The sequence below is a fragment of the Spermophilus citellus genome (genome assembly GCF_964194105.1).
Source record: "Spermophilus citellus genome assembly, chromosome: 3".
NCBI classification, from domain to species: domain Eukaryota; kingdom Metazoa; phylum Chordata; class Mammalia; order Rodentia; family Sciuridae; genus Spermophilus; species Spermophilus citellus.
In genome coordinates this window covers 213,416,954-213,433,965 of record NC_138184.1, presented here as the reverse complement: position 1 = coordinate 213,433,965, position 17,012 = coordinate 213,416,954, and the positions used below count along the sequence as shown (strand labels likewise).

Here is a 17,012-nt window from a genome sequence, read left to right as displayed (position 1 = left end):
GCCCTGCCGGCCACCCTGCCTTCCAGGCTGCTGCTCTGCTTCATGTGCTGCACCACGCTGCTGTCCATGTGGCTCTCCAACACCTCCACCACGGCCATGGTGATGCCCATCGTGGAGGCCGTGCTGCAGGAGCTGGTCAGTGCCGAGGAGGAGCAGCTCGTGGCGGGCAACTCCAGCGCCGAAGAGGCCGAGCCCATCAGTACAGTTTGCTGGAGTTCATCTCCTCTCTGCTCCCCCAACCTCCCCCCTGGCGCCCTGCCGGTCTTCTCTCATGATATTGCCCAGCTTGGTGCCTGTCCCCATAACCCGCTCATTCCCACTTTCCCTCTCTTCCACGCCAGCTCTTATAACCTGGAGCTTCCCTGATCCCCACCCCCAGCTCTTCCTTCCTCCTTCACTTATGGGCATCCCCCTCTGCTCTTTCCCCCAAGACGCTCAGGAGTTACTACAAAGCCGAGGGCCTTGTCTCTGTCTATGAGCTCCACTGTGTCAGAGCAGAGAGGGGGGATCGTCACCCAGAACACCCCCTGCCCAGCCCGATCCCTGGCTGCTCCACCCAGGTGTCAGCTCAGCACCACATCTCATTTCTCACATTTCTTTGCCACTGTAGGTCTCGATGTAAACAACCAACCATCTCTGGAACTCATCTTTGTCAATGAAGAGTGAGTATGACTGTCCTCTCCCCAGACACAGCCTTGCGTTTCCCACTGGAGAGGTCAGGAAAGGTGCGACTATAAATAGCTCTTTTAGATGTCTGGGCCAAGTTCACCATCTTCTCTCCATCCCTCAGAGTCCCTCGCCAAGATCTTTAGGGCAATTCCCTTAACCCCAGAATACTGCAGTGATGGAGAAGAAATAGAAAGACCAGTACTGAATCTGAGTGGATATAGGAACTGTCAATCCAGCTACCAGGAACAATTTCATCTAAATTGATGTCCTCTTAGAAGAATATTTTTTAACGGAAAAACATACAATAGATGTTGCTAGAGGTTCTTGGAGAATCACTGAATATTTTATAAATATTAGATATAGTCTTACTAGATTTGGTCTTAGATATGGCAGAGAAAAAATTAGGTGACAGGGGATTAGGAGCCAGTTGGTGACACAGCCCTGTAATGGTAGAAAAGGAAATGTGGGAAAGAAAAAACTAGCCAAACATTTATGGGAAATAGATCCATTAACAACTTATTTCTTTTGGAAATGCTGTATGAAAATGTCATCTTTAAGGTATTCTGTGACAAATATTACACATTTAAAATCTGGATTTGTAAGAGAGCTGGGCTTTGTAATTTGCTCTTTTTTTAAGGCTTTTTTTTTTTTTTGAGAGAGAGAGAGAGAGAGAGAGAGAGAGAGAGAGAGAGAGAGAGAGAATATTTAATATTTATTTATTTATTTTTAGTTCTCGGCGGACACAACATCTTTGTTGGTATGTGGTGCTGAGGATCGAGCCCGGGCCGCACACATGCCAGGCGAGCGTGCTACCGCTGAGCCACATCCCCAGCCCTGTAATTTGCTCTTTTCATAAAAAAATCAAAATCTCACATTGTGTGAAATTAGCATAATGGGATAGATGACAGAGGATACCATCAGAAAATGGTTTCGTTTTTCTCTTCCACTGCCTCAATCATAGCCCATTGGCTTTCCCTCCCCCACCATGTCCCTCTTCTGGCTTTTAGATACAGTGATCTCATTTTCAGATGCTCAGCAGTCTAGTCAGATTCTTATCAAAACTGCAGTCTCTGGTCCACAGCTCCCCCCAACCCCTGTGTCCAGGCCCAGCCTGCAGAAGAGCTGAAAGCCAGTTGGGGAGGGAGTTGATCTTCTCCTCCCCACTCCTCCCCTGCTCCCTGTCACTCTCCTGCTTCTGACTTCTCCTGGGCTGGGGCAGAGGCTGAAGGGTACAGGCACAAAGGGTCTGGGCTGGAGCCAGGGCAGCCTGGGGTTGAGGCCCTCTCTGAGATTCACACCTTCCTCTTTCACTGTGGGGCTCCCACCTTCAGGAGGTCATCCCCTTGAGCCTGGACTGCTGCTGGATGACCACTGCTCCCCTCCTTGGTTCACTCACTCCCCCACAGCCCCTTGGTTCTTGGGCTGCCTCTGCCTTTTCCAGCGGGCACCTGCCCAGCTTCCTTCCATATGTCCCTGCTCCCAAAGGATTCAGCAGCAGGCTACCCTGTAGAACTGAGAGCTCAGACTGCTCTAGTGAAGGTGGGTCTTTTCTCCTCAGTCTGGCCTCTCTGCCCTTTTGCACCGACTTGTTTGCTTTTTCCATGTACAGTTGTGTCCCCAAATTCCAAAGTGAAAGCTCAATTTGACCTCTCCTAGCATGCTCTGTGCTGTGGATGCTAAGGCTGTTGGGCAGTCTTCTTGCATGGCAGCGCCTCTCCTGTAGTCTAAAGAAGTCCTTGCCTGCCCTCATCAGCCAGTTTAGGGAGAAGGGAGGGAAACACAATGGCACGTTTTCCAAAGAAGGCATCATTCCAAACCTCCGTCACCTCCTCTCCTTCCCTTTGAGAGCCTGAGATGGGTGGTGGCGCAGGACATCATGTCCTGCATGTGTGTGCCCAGTGTTCTCATCTGGCTTCACAGTGGGTGAGCTGGTGGCACCCGCTGTCCTCACAAACTGAGAGAGTCAGTCATTCTGATGGTTCTCATCTTCCTCTGTGTTCCAGCAAAGGCTGGCCGATCCGCAGTTCCCATGGGGGACTCAGTATGTGCAGTGTGATCAGAAATCTTCCCCCATCTTCTCATTCTCACTTGCTTTTCCCTGGATACAGCCAGGCCCTCCCAGCTCCTGTTGCCTCAGATAAACACACCACAAGTCTCTCCTTTTAAATAGTGGCCTTTCCCAAGTCAGCCAGTAAGGACATGGTCAGGGCGCAGGCTCCCTGTGAGACAGGGAGAGACTTCTGTCTTAAGAGGAGAGAAAAATTAGGTGACAGGGGATTAGGAGCTGTCTTTACACCACTCACATCCCAGTGCTAAGTAGTGATGCAAATGCAGGTAGTGACACCTGTGCCAAGGATCTGTTGTGAGGACTAACAGTGTCACAAGGAATAATGTCTACAGTGAAGTGCTTCGCACCTGACAAGCACTGCATGTTCATAACTTTACTAGTGTTAGTGTTACCCCAAAGAAAGCACACTGCCTCTGCCCTCGGAGAGAAGCAGGCTCTGGCTGCATGAATCTTACAGCACCCCTGCAGCATCTCAGAAGGCAAGGACGATTCAGCTAGAAAACTGGAGTCCACAGTCAAGTCCCTCACATCAAACCCTGACATGGGGAAGAGAACTCCTGTATAATATGGCCCACTATGGTTTCCGTTTGCTTCTTTCTAGTACGTCAGCTGCAGACTTCACTTCTCTGATGCAAAACAAGGTATGGCCTTGTGTTTTTTCTGTGCTTTGAGATTACTTGAAGGTCCCTCAAGGTAACTTAGGCATCAAGAACCTGTCAACTTATCCTGTATCCCAGCAGCCTCCAGGGACATAAGGGCAAAAAGGTTGTCACACAGGTTAGATATAAGAGCCAGTCAAGCTTGTGGCAAAGTCCTGGATAGTCCAAGCCCCAGCCTTGAGTACTGGGTTTAGCCACATAAAATACAGTTTAACCATTTAAAAAATTATTTCTAGTTTGGACACAATACCTTTTTTTTTAATGTGGTGCTGAGAATTGAACCTAGTGCCTCATAAGTGCTAGACAGCACGCTACCACTGAGCCACAACCTAGCCCTAGTTTAAAATTTTCATGGAAACCCATGAAAACCATCCAGATTTCAAGAGCCAATAATTCAACCTTATGATTTTTCTGAGGGGCTTCCATTCATAACATCCTATTACATAAAGGGGTACATTTATAGAGGAGAGCAATGCTTACTTGTACACTGCTTCTCAAACTCAGCCCCCACCCCCAAAAGCCAGTTTTATGGATGTTCATGAGGAGCACAAATGGCTGATAAAACTGTGGACTTCTTGTGGTGGGATTTAATTTTTTTCTTTCTGTTAAAAAATTCTAAAAATATAAATAAATAAATAAAAATTAAAAACAAAATTATGCAAGTATGAAGATATATATATATAAATTCTAAGAAGTTCTTCATTAGCTAATGAAGTCCCAGGAAGTCAGGCTCTCCTGAAGGACACAGCCATGTCTGCCAGGTTGTGAAAGCCTCTTCACATGGGGTGCCTGATGCTGGCGGGATGGGAAGCTGTGAAGATGGCTGGAGATGGGCCTGGTGAGGTGCACGTCCTCCCTGACATCTGGTCTCCAATTCCCATGGTGCTGGGGTATGGGGGGACCCTGGGATGGCTAGGAATACTTCTTCAGGCATTTGCCTCACCACGTCCTCTTCCTAATAGTGTGATGGTTTTTGTCCCAACAGAACCTGAATGGTGTGCCCACGATCACCAACCCCCTCAGAACAGCAAACCAACGCCAAGACAAGAAGCAGCCATCCCAGGTAACAGAATCCCACCTTCTATTTCCTACCCACAATGCCTGGAGCTCCCCAAAGGCACTTGTCCTGGGACTGTGAAGGCTTCAGGCTCATGAGCTGTCACCAATGTCTGGCCTTTGTGCACCATGACAGTGAAGGTCCACATGGCTCCATCAAGGCCTCCCACTACCTGGGCCCAGGCTTCCCAACTGCAAATGCTGATGGTTGGTCAAGACCAAAGGTGCTCAAACTATGCCTCAAAGGTGCTTCAGGGACACTGCAAATACTTTGTTTTAGTATCCTGAGATACTAAAGCAACTGCTTTTCTGCACAAGTAAGGGCTTTCCTGGTTCTATACCACAAATGAATTGTAGAAACCAAATGAATGTAAAAACTAGTAAAAAATGGCTACCTTGATTTCAAATTTTTGTGTTCATCAAAACAGTCTTGATTAGTTAACATCCATCATCATCATAAATAACTGCCACCATTTATGATGTACTGATTATGTACCAAGCATTTTCTCCCCAGTCTTGGCTCAGTGAAGGAGTGATTTTGAACTCCATGTTTTTGCAAATGAGACAGAATGATGAAATCATAACCCAAGGCCTGAGAGCTTGAGAGAGCAGCATCTTGATTCAAATCCAGGTGTCCCTGACTATTACCAAATCAATCTATGCCAATGAAATGCTACTTTTATGTTTGATAAATTGGGTTTATGTGTAATATATCATCATGCAAACTCCCTGAACTGGAGAATCTAAGCGGGCCTTCCAGCTCTGATAACCAGTGAGTCTTTCAGAGGTTTGGAAGGGCCCAGCCTCCCTGTGGCTCTCCTTGGAGGAGGGGGCAATGGTTAAGGGCCATGAGAAACATGGCAAGGCAGCCTCTTCCCCACTGGTTTTCTTTTTTTTTTTTTTAATTTTTTTTTTTTAATTTTTTTTTTTTAATATTTATTTTTCAGTTCTCGGCAGACACAACATCTTTGTTTGTATGTGGTGCTGAGGATCAAACCCGGACCGCACGCATGCCAGGCGAGCGCGCTACCGCTTGAGCCACATCCCCAGCCCCAATTTTTTTTTTTTAGTTGTAGATGAACACAGTATCTTTGTTTTATTTATTTATTTTTTGTATGTGGTGCCAAGGATCGAACCCAGTGCCTCATGCACATGAGGCAAGTGCTCAACCACTGAGCCACATCCCCGGCCCCCCCACTGGTTTTCTTATAACCTGACCTGCTGACATCTTCACCAGACTTCTCCGAGTCTCATGAAGAATCAGGGAGGGTGACCAAGTGTTGAGCAGGGAGGAGACTCTTCCTTCTTTAGTGCACTTGAAACCAGAGATCACCTGTGTGACCTGAAAAAGCCCCTATCTGGCCCAAGCAGAGTCTGAGAGGACCATGGCAAGGATGAGGCTTATAGGCAATGTGGGGAGGAGAAGGTAGAGAGGAAAGAGTGAGGCAGACAGGGAGGAGTCCCACACTTCAACCCTCGTCCCACGGAAGCTAGGTTTTCATCAGGACTATCACTCTACTCCACACAGAATAACCATCTTCTGTTGGTTCTAACACAATGTGGAGAGCAACTAGCTTTACTGGAGTTCAAGCGAACAAAAACAAAACCACAAGCATGCTCTCAATATTCATAACATTAATAAACACAAAATCATAATAGCTTACCGATCATTAAATATCAGGAAGTGATCTAAGTGACCACTATAAACCTGGTCACCTCACTCCCTGGTTAACTTTCCTTGGATATATATATCCAAAGTGATATATATATAGATATAGATATAGATATATATAGATAGATAGATATACATATATATACACACACACACACATATATATATGTATATATATTCATATATACACATACACACTTATATATATATATTTCATTTAGTTCATTTACTCCTCACAACAATGTGGCAGAGAAAATATGATTTTTCCCATTGTACCGAAGAAGAAACTGCAGCCCAGAGGCATGTCCAGGCTGGCAAATGATAGAAACTAGGATTCATTTTCTGATTCCAAAGCTCAAAACCTTTCTGCTATACCAGGTGCCTCCTGCCTGTCAGGCTTTGTGTGCTAGACAGGCCAAGCTGGTGCAGATACTCACTGATTTTCCTTTGGTAGGAAAAGCCACTTGGCCTTACCCCCAGCCCCAGGAATCAGAAGTTGAACAGAAAGTATAGGTCCCAGCATGACCAAATGATCTGCAAGTGCCTCTCTCTGAGCATTTCCTACGCTGCTACCATTGGCGGCCTGACCACCATCATTGGCACCTCCACCAGCCTCATATTCCTGGAACACTTCAACAAGTAAGTCATTCACTCAGTCAACCAATACTTACTAACCACCCTCTGGGTGTCAGGAACCGGACCAGGTGCTGGCAGAAGTCAAGAGGGAAAGAGACCGTCAAGTTGCTGCAGTTGAGTATGACCAGGGAAGCCGGAATTCTGCTAGGAGAGCTCACGAGCTCTGCAAGGAGGAAGTGCCTCCCCACAGAGGTGACAACAAATGGCCACCTGAAGGCTGAGCCATAGCACACCAGATGAAGGGCGATTTCCCACAAAGAACACAGCATGGAAGAGGCTCCGAGGCAGGAGAGAAGAGCACATAAAAACCAAAGGCCGAATGTTTTCTCTAATATGTGGATATTATTCACAATAAGGCAGGGGGCACTAGAGAAGACAGCGTTACCTTAGATTAGGTAGAGGGAAGTGAAGGGAGGGGAGGGGAGTGGATGTGGGGATAGGAAAGACAGCAGAACAAAACAGGCATTATTACTGTCTGTATATACGTGACTACATGACCAATATGATTCTACATGTACAATAAGAAAAATGAGAAATTATGTATAATATATCAAAGTGCATAAATCAATTCTACTGTCATGTATAACTAATTAAAACAAATAAAAAATTAAAATGGTAAAAAAAAAAAGTAAATGACGGAGCAAAGGAGACCAGGCAGGAAGATGGGCAGAGACAAAGGGCTAAGAAGGAGCGTGGACATCAGCAGGAAGGGTGTGAGAACCCTTTAAGGAGAGCTAAGCAGGGAGAGAGGTGACCAGGTTGATAGTTTTGAGAACTCATGCTGTGTGACAAATGGAGAACAGATTGGAAAGGAGAAAGCAGGATAGTTTAGGACACTGCTGCCATTGTCCAAGAGATAGCTTTGGTAGCCTTGGATAACACTGGCAGCAGGTAGAAGAAAGTCAGATCTTAGAGATACAAAGAGATAACTGGACGGGTGTTGGTAGCATCAGGAGGAGCCTGGGAGGGAGGGCCACACCTGACTCTCAGCCCTCTGGTTTCAGCAACGGGGGGACTGGAGAGAAAAGATGAGAATGGGGAAGGTGGCAGAGGCTGAGGTGTGATGTTGGGGGCATGACTCTGAATCTCAAGAGAATTTTCTGGCTGAATAGATTTGGAGTTCATGGCCTGCAGGCTGGCACCATGCATGAGCAGCCTATTTGGTGACCCAAGCCACTGTGCTCCGAGTGACCTTATGCTTGGTTTAATGCTGGCTGTCCCTCTAGAAACTCTTGATACTCTTTAAGCAAGAGGCCCACCTTTTCATCTGCCCCTGGTGATGGAAACCATAGGACTTACACTGTGATAGGGAGAGCAGGGGACAGGAGAGGGGAAATCCAGGAAGAGCTGTGTCATTCTACCCAGGAGGAAAGTGTTTCAAGGGGTGGCTACAATATTTCCTGTTAATGAAGGATGACACAAAATAGGGGTAAAAATGCAGCCCTTGTGTTTGGGGACATGGTGGCTACCAGTAGCCCACGTGAGAGAGGTTTGGTCGAGTGGTGGGAAAAGAGGCCAGATCTTGGTGCCTTGAGGAGTAAGAAGGAAGCGAGGGAATGGAGAGCTGGCTGAGGGAAGGAGGGGTGTGGGGTGATGGCAGAGAGGGAAGGAGAGAGGAGGAGAGGTCTGAAGATGGAAGACACTGGACTCTGGTCAGGACGATCCAGATGAGAGGGAAATGGAGTGTGGGGGAGAAGGGTCAAGGACAGTGATGCCACCAGGGATGGGATCCAGAGCTGAGCGCAGCTGATCGTGGACCACAGGAGGAGCCCGACTTTCCTTCTGGCAGGAAGGAGAAGGAAGGAAAGAAGGGAGAGGATGGAGAGGAAGGGAGAAGGAGGGAGGGACCAAGGATGGAAGGAGGGAGGAAAGACAAATTAAAATGAAGACCTGACCCTGCAGGAACCAAGCCCAGTTCTTCCAGGCTGTTTTTCTTGGCATGTGAGCAGATCACCCACCTTTTATTTTGCTGATGGATGTATGTGCTTAGAGGTTCCAAGTCCTGGTTCTTTGATGGGCACCATCCATACCTGGAACCCTTATGAGGTCCCAGAGCCCACAGTGATCTAGAATTGGCTGCAGTGTATCACCCCACTGCTCCCCCGTCAACACTCAAGTGGCTTTATGACAAAGTGCACCACCTTTCCTCTCCATTCTGTGGTCTTGAAAACCAGAGGAGTTCAACTTCTCAAAACCTTTATGTAAATTAAGGGCAAACAGGTCCTGAGTAATTCTGAGTGTACTCAGGAGAAGATATGTACTTCAGTGGTATTGATTTTAGTTTCTTAAATGTGTGTGTGTGTGTGTGTGTGTGTGTGTGTGTGTGTATTTATTTATTTATTTATTTATTTATTTTAGGCTTACTTCTTCTTGTCTTTCTTGTACAGTTGCAACAAATAAATTAATGACTTGTAGGTAGAGTTATCATATTGTAATCATTAACTCTCCTCTTACCTGGGGGTGTGTGTTCTTAGGGAGTATTTAGCTGTCAACCCCCAATATCATTTGGAAACCCTTGCTCTTCTAATTGTTGACATGGTCTTTACCCTCCAGCCAGTACCCAGCCGCAGAGGTGGTCAACTTTGGCACCTGGTTCCTCTTCAGCTTCCCCATATCCCTTATCATGCTGGTGGTCAGCTGGTTCTGGATGCATTGGCTGTTCCTGGGCTGCAAGTGAGTCTCAAGGCCCTGCCAGCAAAGCACTGCTGGAAGGCTCTGCTCAAAGCAGGGAGTAACCAACAGGATGCCCGAGGAGAAGGCAGTGGACCACATTGGGAGCCAGATCTTGTCTCCTCTAGAAGCTCTAGACTTCTATGTCTCTCTGTTCTAAAGTAAAATGTCCTTAATTTCAACTAATTATTAAAAGTATGAATTGGAGAGTGTTTAATGTAGTTTCATTGCTCTCAAAGAATATAGATTTATTCCAAGTACTCTTTAGAAATATGATTCCAGGACTGGGGCTGTGGCTCAGCAGTAGAGCACTCGTGTAGCACGTGCGAGGCCCTGGGTTCGATCCTCAGCACCACATAAAAATAAATAAAAATAAAGGTATTGTGTCCAACTACAATAAAAATTAAATATTAAAAAAAAGAAATATGACTCCAAGTAGAAGTTTCTTTTGGTTTGATTTTATAGGCGGGAGTCATATGGAACATGCACAGATCCTTCAAAAACAAGTTAAGTCTCTTACAGTATTATTTCTAATATTAATCTGCTTAGTAATCCTTTTCTTCATAATTATCTTTTCCAAGTTTGATGAGTTTCAAACACATAAAGGGAAGATACATATGATGTTTTGCTAAGAGTCCACGAAGCCTAACACTCCGCTGGTCAAGGGATATTCTCAGAGCTGACTTCTCTTTTTACTCAGAGACTGTCATCAAACCACTGATGGCTGTATACTTCTGTAACTCCAATAGTATCATATAAAATTCACATCCATTTTTCCCCCAGACAAGCCTTGTCTCTAGATAAATAAATGCACACATACACACACACACACACACCTGTGCATGTGAAACAATGGAAACACATATGCATGCAGACATACATACCACATCACACTGATTCTTTTCCTTATGTATGAGTATGTAGAAACAACCACATGTAAATGCTCCTACGCAGATGCATAAGACACACCAGAGCTGTGCCCAGATGGACATACCCAAGAGGCTGGGGGAGGCTGGTGCAAGGCTGGGGAACCAGGCAGACAGAAGCTGTATGAACAGCAGGACAGTGCACGTGAGCGAGGAGAAAGGCATCCCAGCAAACTGGTGGTTTGGTATCTGTTTGATATCTGATTTCCTCTGGGTCTCAGAAGTATGTTTTCTCTTTTGCTCATTTTCCCCTCTCAGCTTTAAAGAGACCTGTTCTCTGAGCAAGAAGAAGAAGACCAAAAGGGAAGAGTTGTCAGAGAAGAGAATCCAAGAGGAATATGAAAAGCTGGGAAACATCAGGTAAAACCTCAGCCACTGCCCTTGTTTCCTTGTCCAGGACAGAAACACAGTGAGTAAAGTGAAGCACAAAACAGCCTTGTTCCTGACAGCCCCTGACACTGGGCGAGTTTCCCACATCTATGAATCCAGGCATTGAAATGCTACTTAATGCCCAGGCCAAGCTTGCCCAGACTGCAGTGCCACCCTTCCCTTTAGCTGTATTTGGAGTCCAAGGTATAGCTGTGGTGTGGGGGTGGAGTGTCGCAGGGCAGTCTTGGAACATGCCAAATCTCCTCCCAAACCAGGACTCCTCACACTGCTCAAGTGGGCCACCGCAGTGAGCCAGCGACCACTCACTCCTAGGGAACTGGGAGACTTGGGGCCTCTTAGAGAATAAGGCAGCATTAAAGACAGAAGTTTCAAGAAATCACTAACCAATGCTCAGCCACTTCTATCAGCAATTCCACAGTGACCCAGCATTCTAACTAATGCTATTTCTCCTCTTATAGCTATTGGCATGTACAACTTTGGGGAAAATAATTCAGGGAGAACTATTTTTAAAGCTTTAAGTTATAAAAGGAATACATGTTTACCGTAGAACATTTATAAAACACAGGAAGTATAGACAACTGTTAATATTTCTTTCCAGGGGCTTGGGCTGTGGTTCAGTGGTAGCGCACTTGCCTGTTATGCGTGAGGCACTGGGTTCAATTCTCAGCACCATGTATAAATAAATAAAAAAATAAAGATCTATCAACAACTAAAAAAAATTTTTTTTAAATTTCTTTCCATACTTTTTTTGTGCAACAGTACATGTATTTTTGGTAAAATTCATATTGAACATACCTGCATATCTTGCCTTTTCTCACTTATCATTGTACTATGACTATGTCCCCACGTCATGAATTCTGTTGTGGAAACATGACGATTAGCGGATGCATCTCATTTTAACAAACAGTTGTACCAAAATGTGTTCAGTGTCACAGGAGATCATTGGATAAACAAAATGCTTGTTTCTCTTTTTTAATAGGTAATATTTCAGTGAGCATTTCTTGTTACTGTCTGAGATGAAGGGAAGGACCAAACTTAAGGCTCCTGATGTCTATACTTTGAGGTCAAATGACCTCAAAAATGTTGTACCCATTTCTACTCCTGCTAGCACAGTGTCTAATGCCCATTTCAATACCCTCTCCTTGTAGGGTATAGGTAAAATTATTTTCATAAATGGGTAGTGCTGAAGTCTCTCCCTTCCCACCTAAATTTCTCCAGGACACGTGGTGAACTTCCTGTTTATTTTTTGGCATTGCTTGATTGGTCTTCTTCCTGCTTCACTGCCAGCCATTCTAGAAGCAAGCAGTGACTATGTTTTATGCCTTGAGAATGGCAACTCTGAATACAGGAGTTTCCAAAAGCAAAACAACAACAACTAAACCAAACTCCCCAGTTCCTGGAGTGGCTTATTTTGTTTGATTTTATAGCTACCCTGAAATGGTGACTGGATTTTTCTTCATCCTGATGACCGTACTGTGGTTTACCCGGGAGCCTGGTTTTGTCCCTGGCTGGGACTCCTTCTTTGAAAAGTAAGTAGTGATGTTTCTTCCTGAAGAACCAACCCATCACCCAATTTCCTCTGGCAGTGACCACTGGGGTCCATCACAGCTCTTAGGGGCAGACATGAGATATGAGACCAGAGAGCTTTTCATTCCCTGAGAAATCTGCTCCCTCTAGGGAAGCAGCAGTGTGGAGTCAGGAAGAAAACAGTATTTTGAATCCCAGTCTGGGCTTGGGATGCAGCCACTACTCATCAGCTGTATGACCTTCATCTTCTCACATGGGCTCTCTGGCCTTCAGCTGTCACACAAGGTGTTAGACACTGTCTAAAAAGTGCCAACTGTAAAGAGACTGAGCTACAGAGAGGCTGAAGCCTGTGGGAGGGAGGAGAGGTTCACACAGGATCCCATGCCAGGACCTCTGCAGGCCAAGACTAGACACAGGCCACAAGGTCTCCAAGTACCAACTTCTCATTTGAGGAGGGACACAGGTAGACCATGGTGGAGCTGTGGCCCCACAGGAAAGAAGACTCAGCCTTTTCTGTTCTTCCTTATCCAACGGCTCCTGATCACTTCTAGGACTCACCCCAACTAAGGGCCCATGAGTTTACACTAACACATCTCGCCCAGCCAGGCATGGCCTCCAGACAGTAACCATGAACTATGAATCCACTGTGGGACAGCTTGCCAGCAACTGGCAAGAAGTCAGGTTGCTGTCATCTCTAGACTAAATCCTAAAGAGAGGCACTGTGTTCAGACAGACTTTCTTATTCATAATACTTCTGAGGATTCCCAACCCCTCCTCCAGCCATGCTTGTGTCTTTGCTAGGAAAGGCTACCGCACTGATGCAACAGTCTCTGTCTTCCTTGGCTTCCTCCTCTTCCTCATTCCAGCAAAGAAGCCCTGCTTTGGGAAAAACAATGATGGTAAGAGAATGTTCAGGGGGAGAAGCTGGGGATGGCTTTAGTCACCAGAACACCCAAGTAAGAATGATTCAAAGGAGGCTTACCAAGGCCCTTCAGACTCCCCACAAAGCGGTACAGCCATTTCCCAAATCCTCCAATTCACCCATGAGATCCCTAAATCTTCATAAATCATGTCCATAAATCTCCATAAATCACGTCCATCTCTCCCTACCTTTGATCTAGGTACAAGCCGGGAGTCCTCCCTGCAGTCTGAGCCCATCATCACATGGAAGGACTTCCAGAAAACCATGCCCTGGGAGATTGTCATCCTGGTAGGAGGAGGCTATGCCCTGGCTTCCGGCAGCAAGGTAAGTCCTCAATTCTGCTCTTCAGGGTCAAGTATGAGTCCAGAAGCTTTATCTAGAGAATCATTATAACCCTGGGAAGAGGCTTAAAGAAGCTGAGGGAGAGGATGGTGGGTATCAGTCACTGGCATGGACAGCAACAGAGCAGGATAGATGTCCTGTCCATCCTTGACCTTCTCAGTGCTTCGGGGAACACAGTTACAGATCAGCTGTGATTCAGGTCATGGCACACCAGTATTGCCACCTCTTCTGCAGGTCCCACATTGCCACAAGCAAAACGTTTGTTGGATTTTGTAGCCATTCCCTGGGCTCTGACAGTGATATAGGAGATGAGTCTATAAGGGCTGAGAAAAGCCCAAGTGATACAGTGGATTGTCCCTGTGGGTCAATAGCATAGACTGAACGTTTCAGAGAAGCTTTGCTGAAGCTGATGTAAAGTTTTCTTGGTTTCCCAGTTGGGAGCGTCTGGAATAAGACCCTTCTAATGGAGGTGGTGGGAAAGAGCTGAAGTGCTTTCTCTGAAATACAAAACGGTCCTAAGAATGAGTTGGGTTAGCTATGGAAATCAGTGTGGAGGCTCCTCAAAAGACTAGACATGGAACCAACATATGACCCATACTCCACTCCTCAGTATTTATCCTAATGAATGAAAGTCAACTCATACAGTAATACGTGTTTATAGCAGCACAATTCACAATAGCCACACTATGGAACCAGCCTAGGTGTCCATCAGCAGATGAATGGATAAAGAAAATGTGGCACGTATACACAACAGAGTTTTATTCAGACGTAGAGAAAAATGAAATTATGTCACTTATAGGAAAATAGAACCAGAGACCATCATGTTAAGTGAAATAAGTCAAACTCAGAAGGTTAAGGGTCATATGTTTTCTCTCATATGCAAAAACTAGAGAAGAAAAATAAAAAGGTAAGGGGTGGGGGGGTCTCATGAAAATCAAAGGAAGATCAATAGAGGAAAGGGACCAATGGATGAGAGGTGGAGAGAGTGAGGGGAAATGCTGGGGAGTAATACTGGCCAAATTATATTGTTATATTGTTTGCAGGTATAAATATATAACAACGTATCACACCATTATGTACAACTGTAATGCAACAATAAAAAAATGTAGGAGCCGGACATACCTGTAATCCCAGCAGCTTGGGAGGCTATGGCAGGAGGATCAAGAGATCAAAGCCAGCCTCAGCAACTCAGCAAGGCCCTAAGCAACTCAGCAAGACCCTGTCTCTAAATAAAATATATTTTTTAAAAGGGCTGAGGATGTGGCTGAGTGGCTGAACACCCCTGAGTTCAATTCCCAGTGCCAAAAACAAAACAAAGCAGTGTAAAAAAAAAAAGAAAAAAGAATAAATTGGGTTAAGGTTCAGACTGTTTCTCTCTCTCCCTTGCCCATATGAATGAGCCCATTCTAAACATGTTTCACTTGCACTTGTGCATACTGATTATCAGTGACTGCCAGGGCACAGAATCCTACACTGGGAAGGATCCTCAGAGGACACTGAGCCCCATCTCCTATGCAAGGTGACAGTCCTTTCCAGGATGCCAGGGCCTGGACACCCTTAATGACAGGGCACTCCCTATGTGAAGAACAGTTATTTAAATCCCACTTTGTTCTTTACTCTCCATGTATCATCACTGTTGGTGTTGGCTCTGTTCTCTGGAACCCTATCCTAGGTAATAATTAGTAAAATGATAGTTTTTAAATCTGTTTTTCCTACTAGAACTCCCTCACTCTTTTAGCCATTCTCAGAAAAGACTGCCATCCTGATCTCTCACCTCAGGACTCACTGTGGTTTACCTACCCTGGCCTTATTCAGACATGGCCCCGGGGTGGTCAGTCTACTACAAAATGGACTATTATATTACCAAACCCATCTCCCACCTCTGATGTAAGCACCAGCCTACAATTTTATAGAAGCTTTTACAGGGCTTCCTGGGCTCTCAAGTCAATGTTTATATTGAAATAGCCATCAACTACAACCCTTCATCCTTCCCATTGGTAGCTACTATTAAACTTGAATTCCTTCAACCCATCCTGCATATGTGCTGTCAACATTTCTAATTCCAAGTATGAGATATTATATTTATCTTTATTGAATTTCAGTTGTTAATTTTGGCCAGTCTAGCCTAGCAAGACCTTTCTTTTTAAATCAAAATTGTATATGTATTTCAGATAGTATAGGTGATGTTTCTGTAAAACCTATTTGGATAGGTTTGATTCTGCCAATTTTTAAACTTTAGTAATTCAGGTACAATCTATGTGACTCCTACTGAGTTTGAAATAATTTCAGAGTTGACACTAGTGAGGAAAATTCAATGTGAAATGTTCTCATACCCAGGGGCTTAAAAAATTAAGACTTCCTTCATTTTGTTTTGTCTAACTTTGCAGACTAATTTATCAACTTCTTTCAAATTATAGCATGAAAGAGTTCTGCTGGAAAAATAATTGCCATTAAATTATGTCACTTTACTTATGAGTACTATTTGGATGATTTGGTAAATAAAACTCCATTTTTTTTTTCACAAAATGTACTATTTCCACTCAACTAACTGCTCTTCCTCCCCTGCCTTTGTCCAATGAGTGAGGTTTAATGTTGTGAGAGGGAATAATTAGAGTTCCTGCAGCTCCAAGTGCTGTACCAACCATTGATTGATGCAGTCTTCCCATATTCAGTTTGTAACTCAGTCAGTTGGAAGAAAAAGGAAGAAAAGTTTCCAAGGTGAGATGGCTACAACAGAGAGAATTCTGGAGATCTTTCATCACAGTTGTCTGTGAGTTTGCAGGAAGCTGGTAAGGAGCATAGAGATCAGATGAGCTTTTGATGAATTTGGGAAAGAGGAGAAAATGTGGCTTGCTGACAGCATAGTGAAGGCATAGTAACATTTGAGTAGCAGGACTTTAGCTTGAGGAATCATAAAAACAACTCGCCTTGCTTTCTGCCCCTACTCTCCATTTCCCTCCTGCCTTGGGAGTCTGGGGTTCCACAGCAAGAGCCTGAGCATCTCAATCACAGAAGGGAGAGGAAGAGGGAGCAGAAGAGAAATGAATACATATGGCAACCTGGGGACTTTTAGTTCAAAAGCTCAATGGTGGCTTTCATTTTTTAGAAGAGGAGACATACCATTGGCAGATGAATATCTTCTAATCCAATGAATCATTCAAAGTGGGAATATTCATTTATTTGAGTGGATATGTACAAATATTGCTAATGGGAAAGGTTCAGAGTGAGCAATATGCCTTCATATCTGTGGTATGCACAAAATACCGACAAGAGAGTACTTGTCAACCATCATGGGAACTGAACCCAACAGTTGGGGCTTAATGACTATGCTATAGGCCAGGGAGGAGGCTCCTTCCCCATTAAATAGACTTTTTCTCTCACATTTTTTTTATTGGTGCATTATAGCTGTAGTGATGGGATTTCTTGTTACACATCTGTACTTGCACACAAGAGAACAATATAATTTGGCCAATAT

At 44.9% G+C, this 17,012-nt stretch overlaps 1 protein-coding gene across 1 annotated transcript in view; it reads left to right on the top strand.

The window, feature by feature from the left end:
• Positions 1-17,012, top strand: part of SLC13A4 (solute carrier family 13 member 4) — a 43,749-nt gene that overhangs the window by 20,737 nt on the left and 6,000 nt on the right. The window contains exons 4-13 of the mRNA XM_081287947.1: positions 27-199; positions 611-662; positions 3,339-3,378; positions 4,382-4,459; positions 6,579-6,763; positions 9,314-9,433; positions 10,615-10,716; positions 12,174-12,275; positions 13,075-13,172; positions 13,395-13,519. Coding sequence (XP_081144073.1) covers positions 27-199; positions 611-662; positions 3,339-3,378; positions 4,382-4,459; positions 6,579-6,763; positions 9,314-9,433; positions 10,615-10,716; positions 12,174-12,275; positions 13,075-13,172; positions 13,395-13,519 — 1,075 coding nt within the window. The remainder of the gene's footprint in view (positions 1-26; positions 200-610; positions 663-3,338; positions 3,379-4,381; positions 4,460-6,578; positions 6,764-9,313; positions 9,434-10,614; positions 10,717-12,173; positions 12,276-13,074; positions 13,173-13,394; positions 13,520-17,012) is intronic.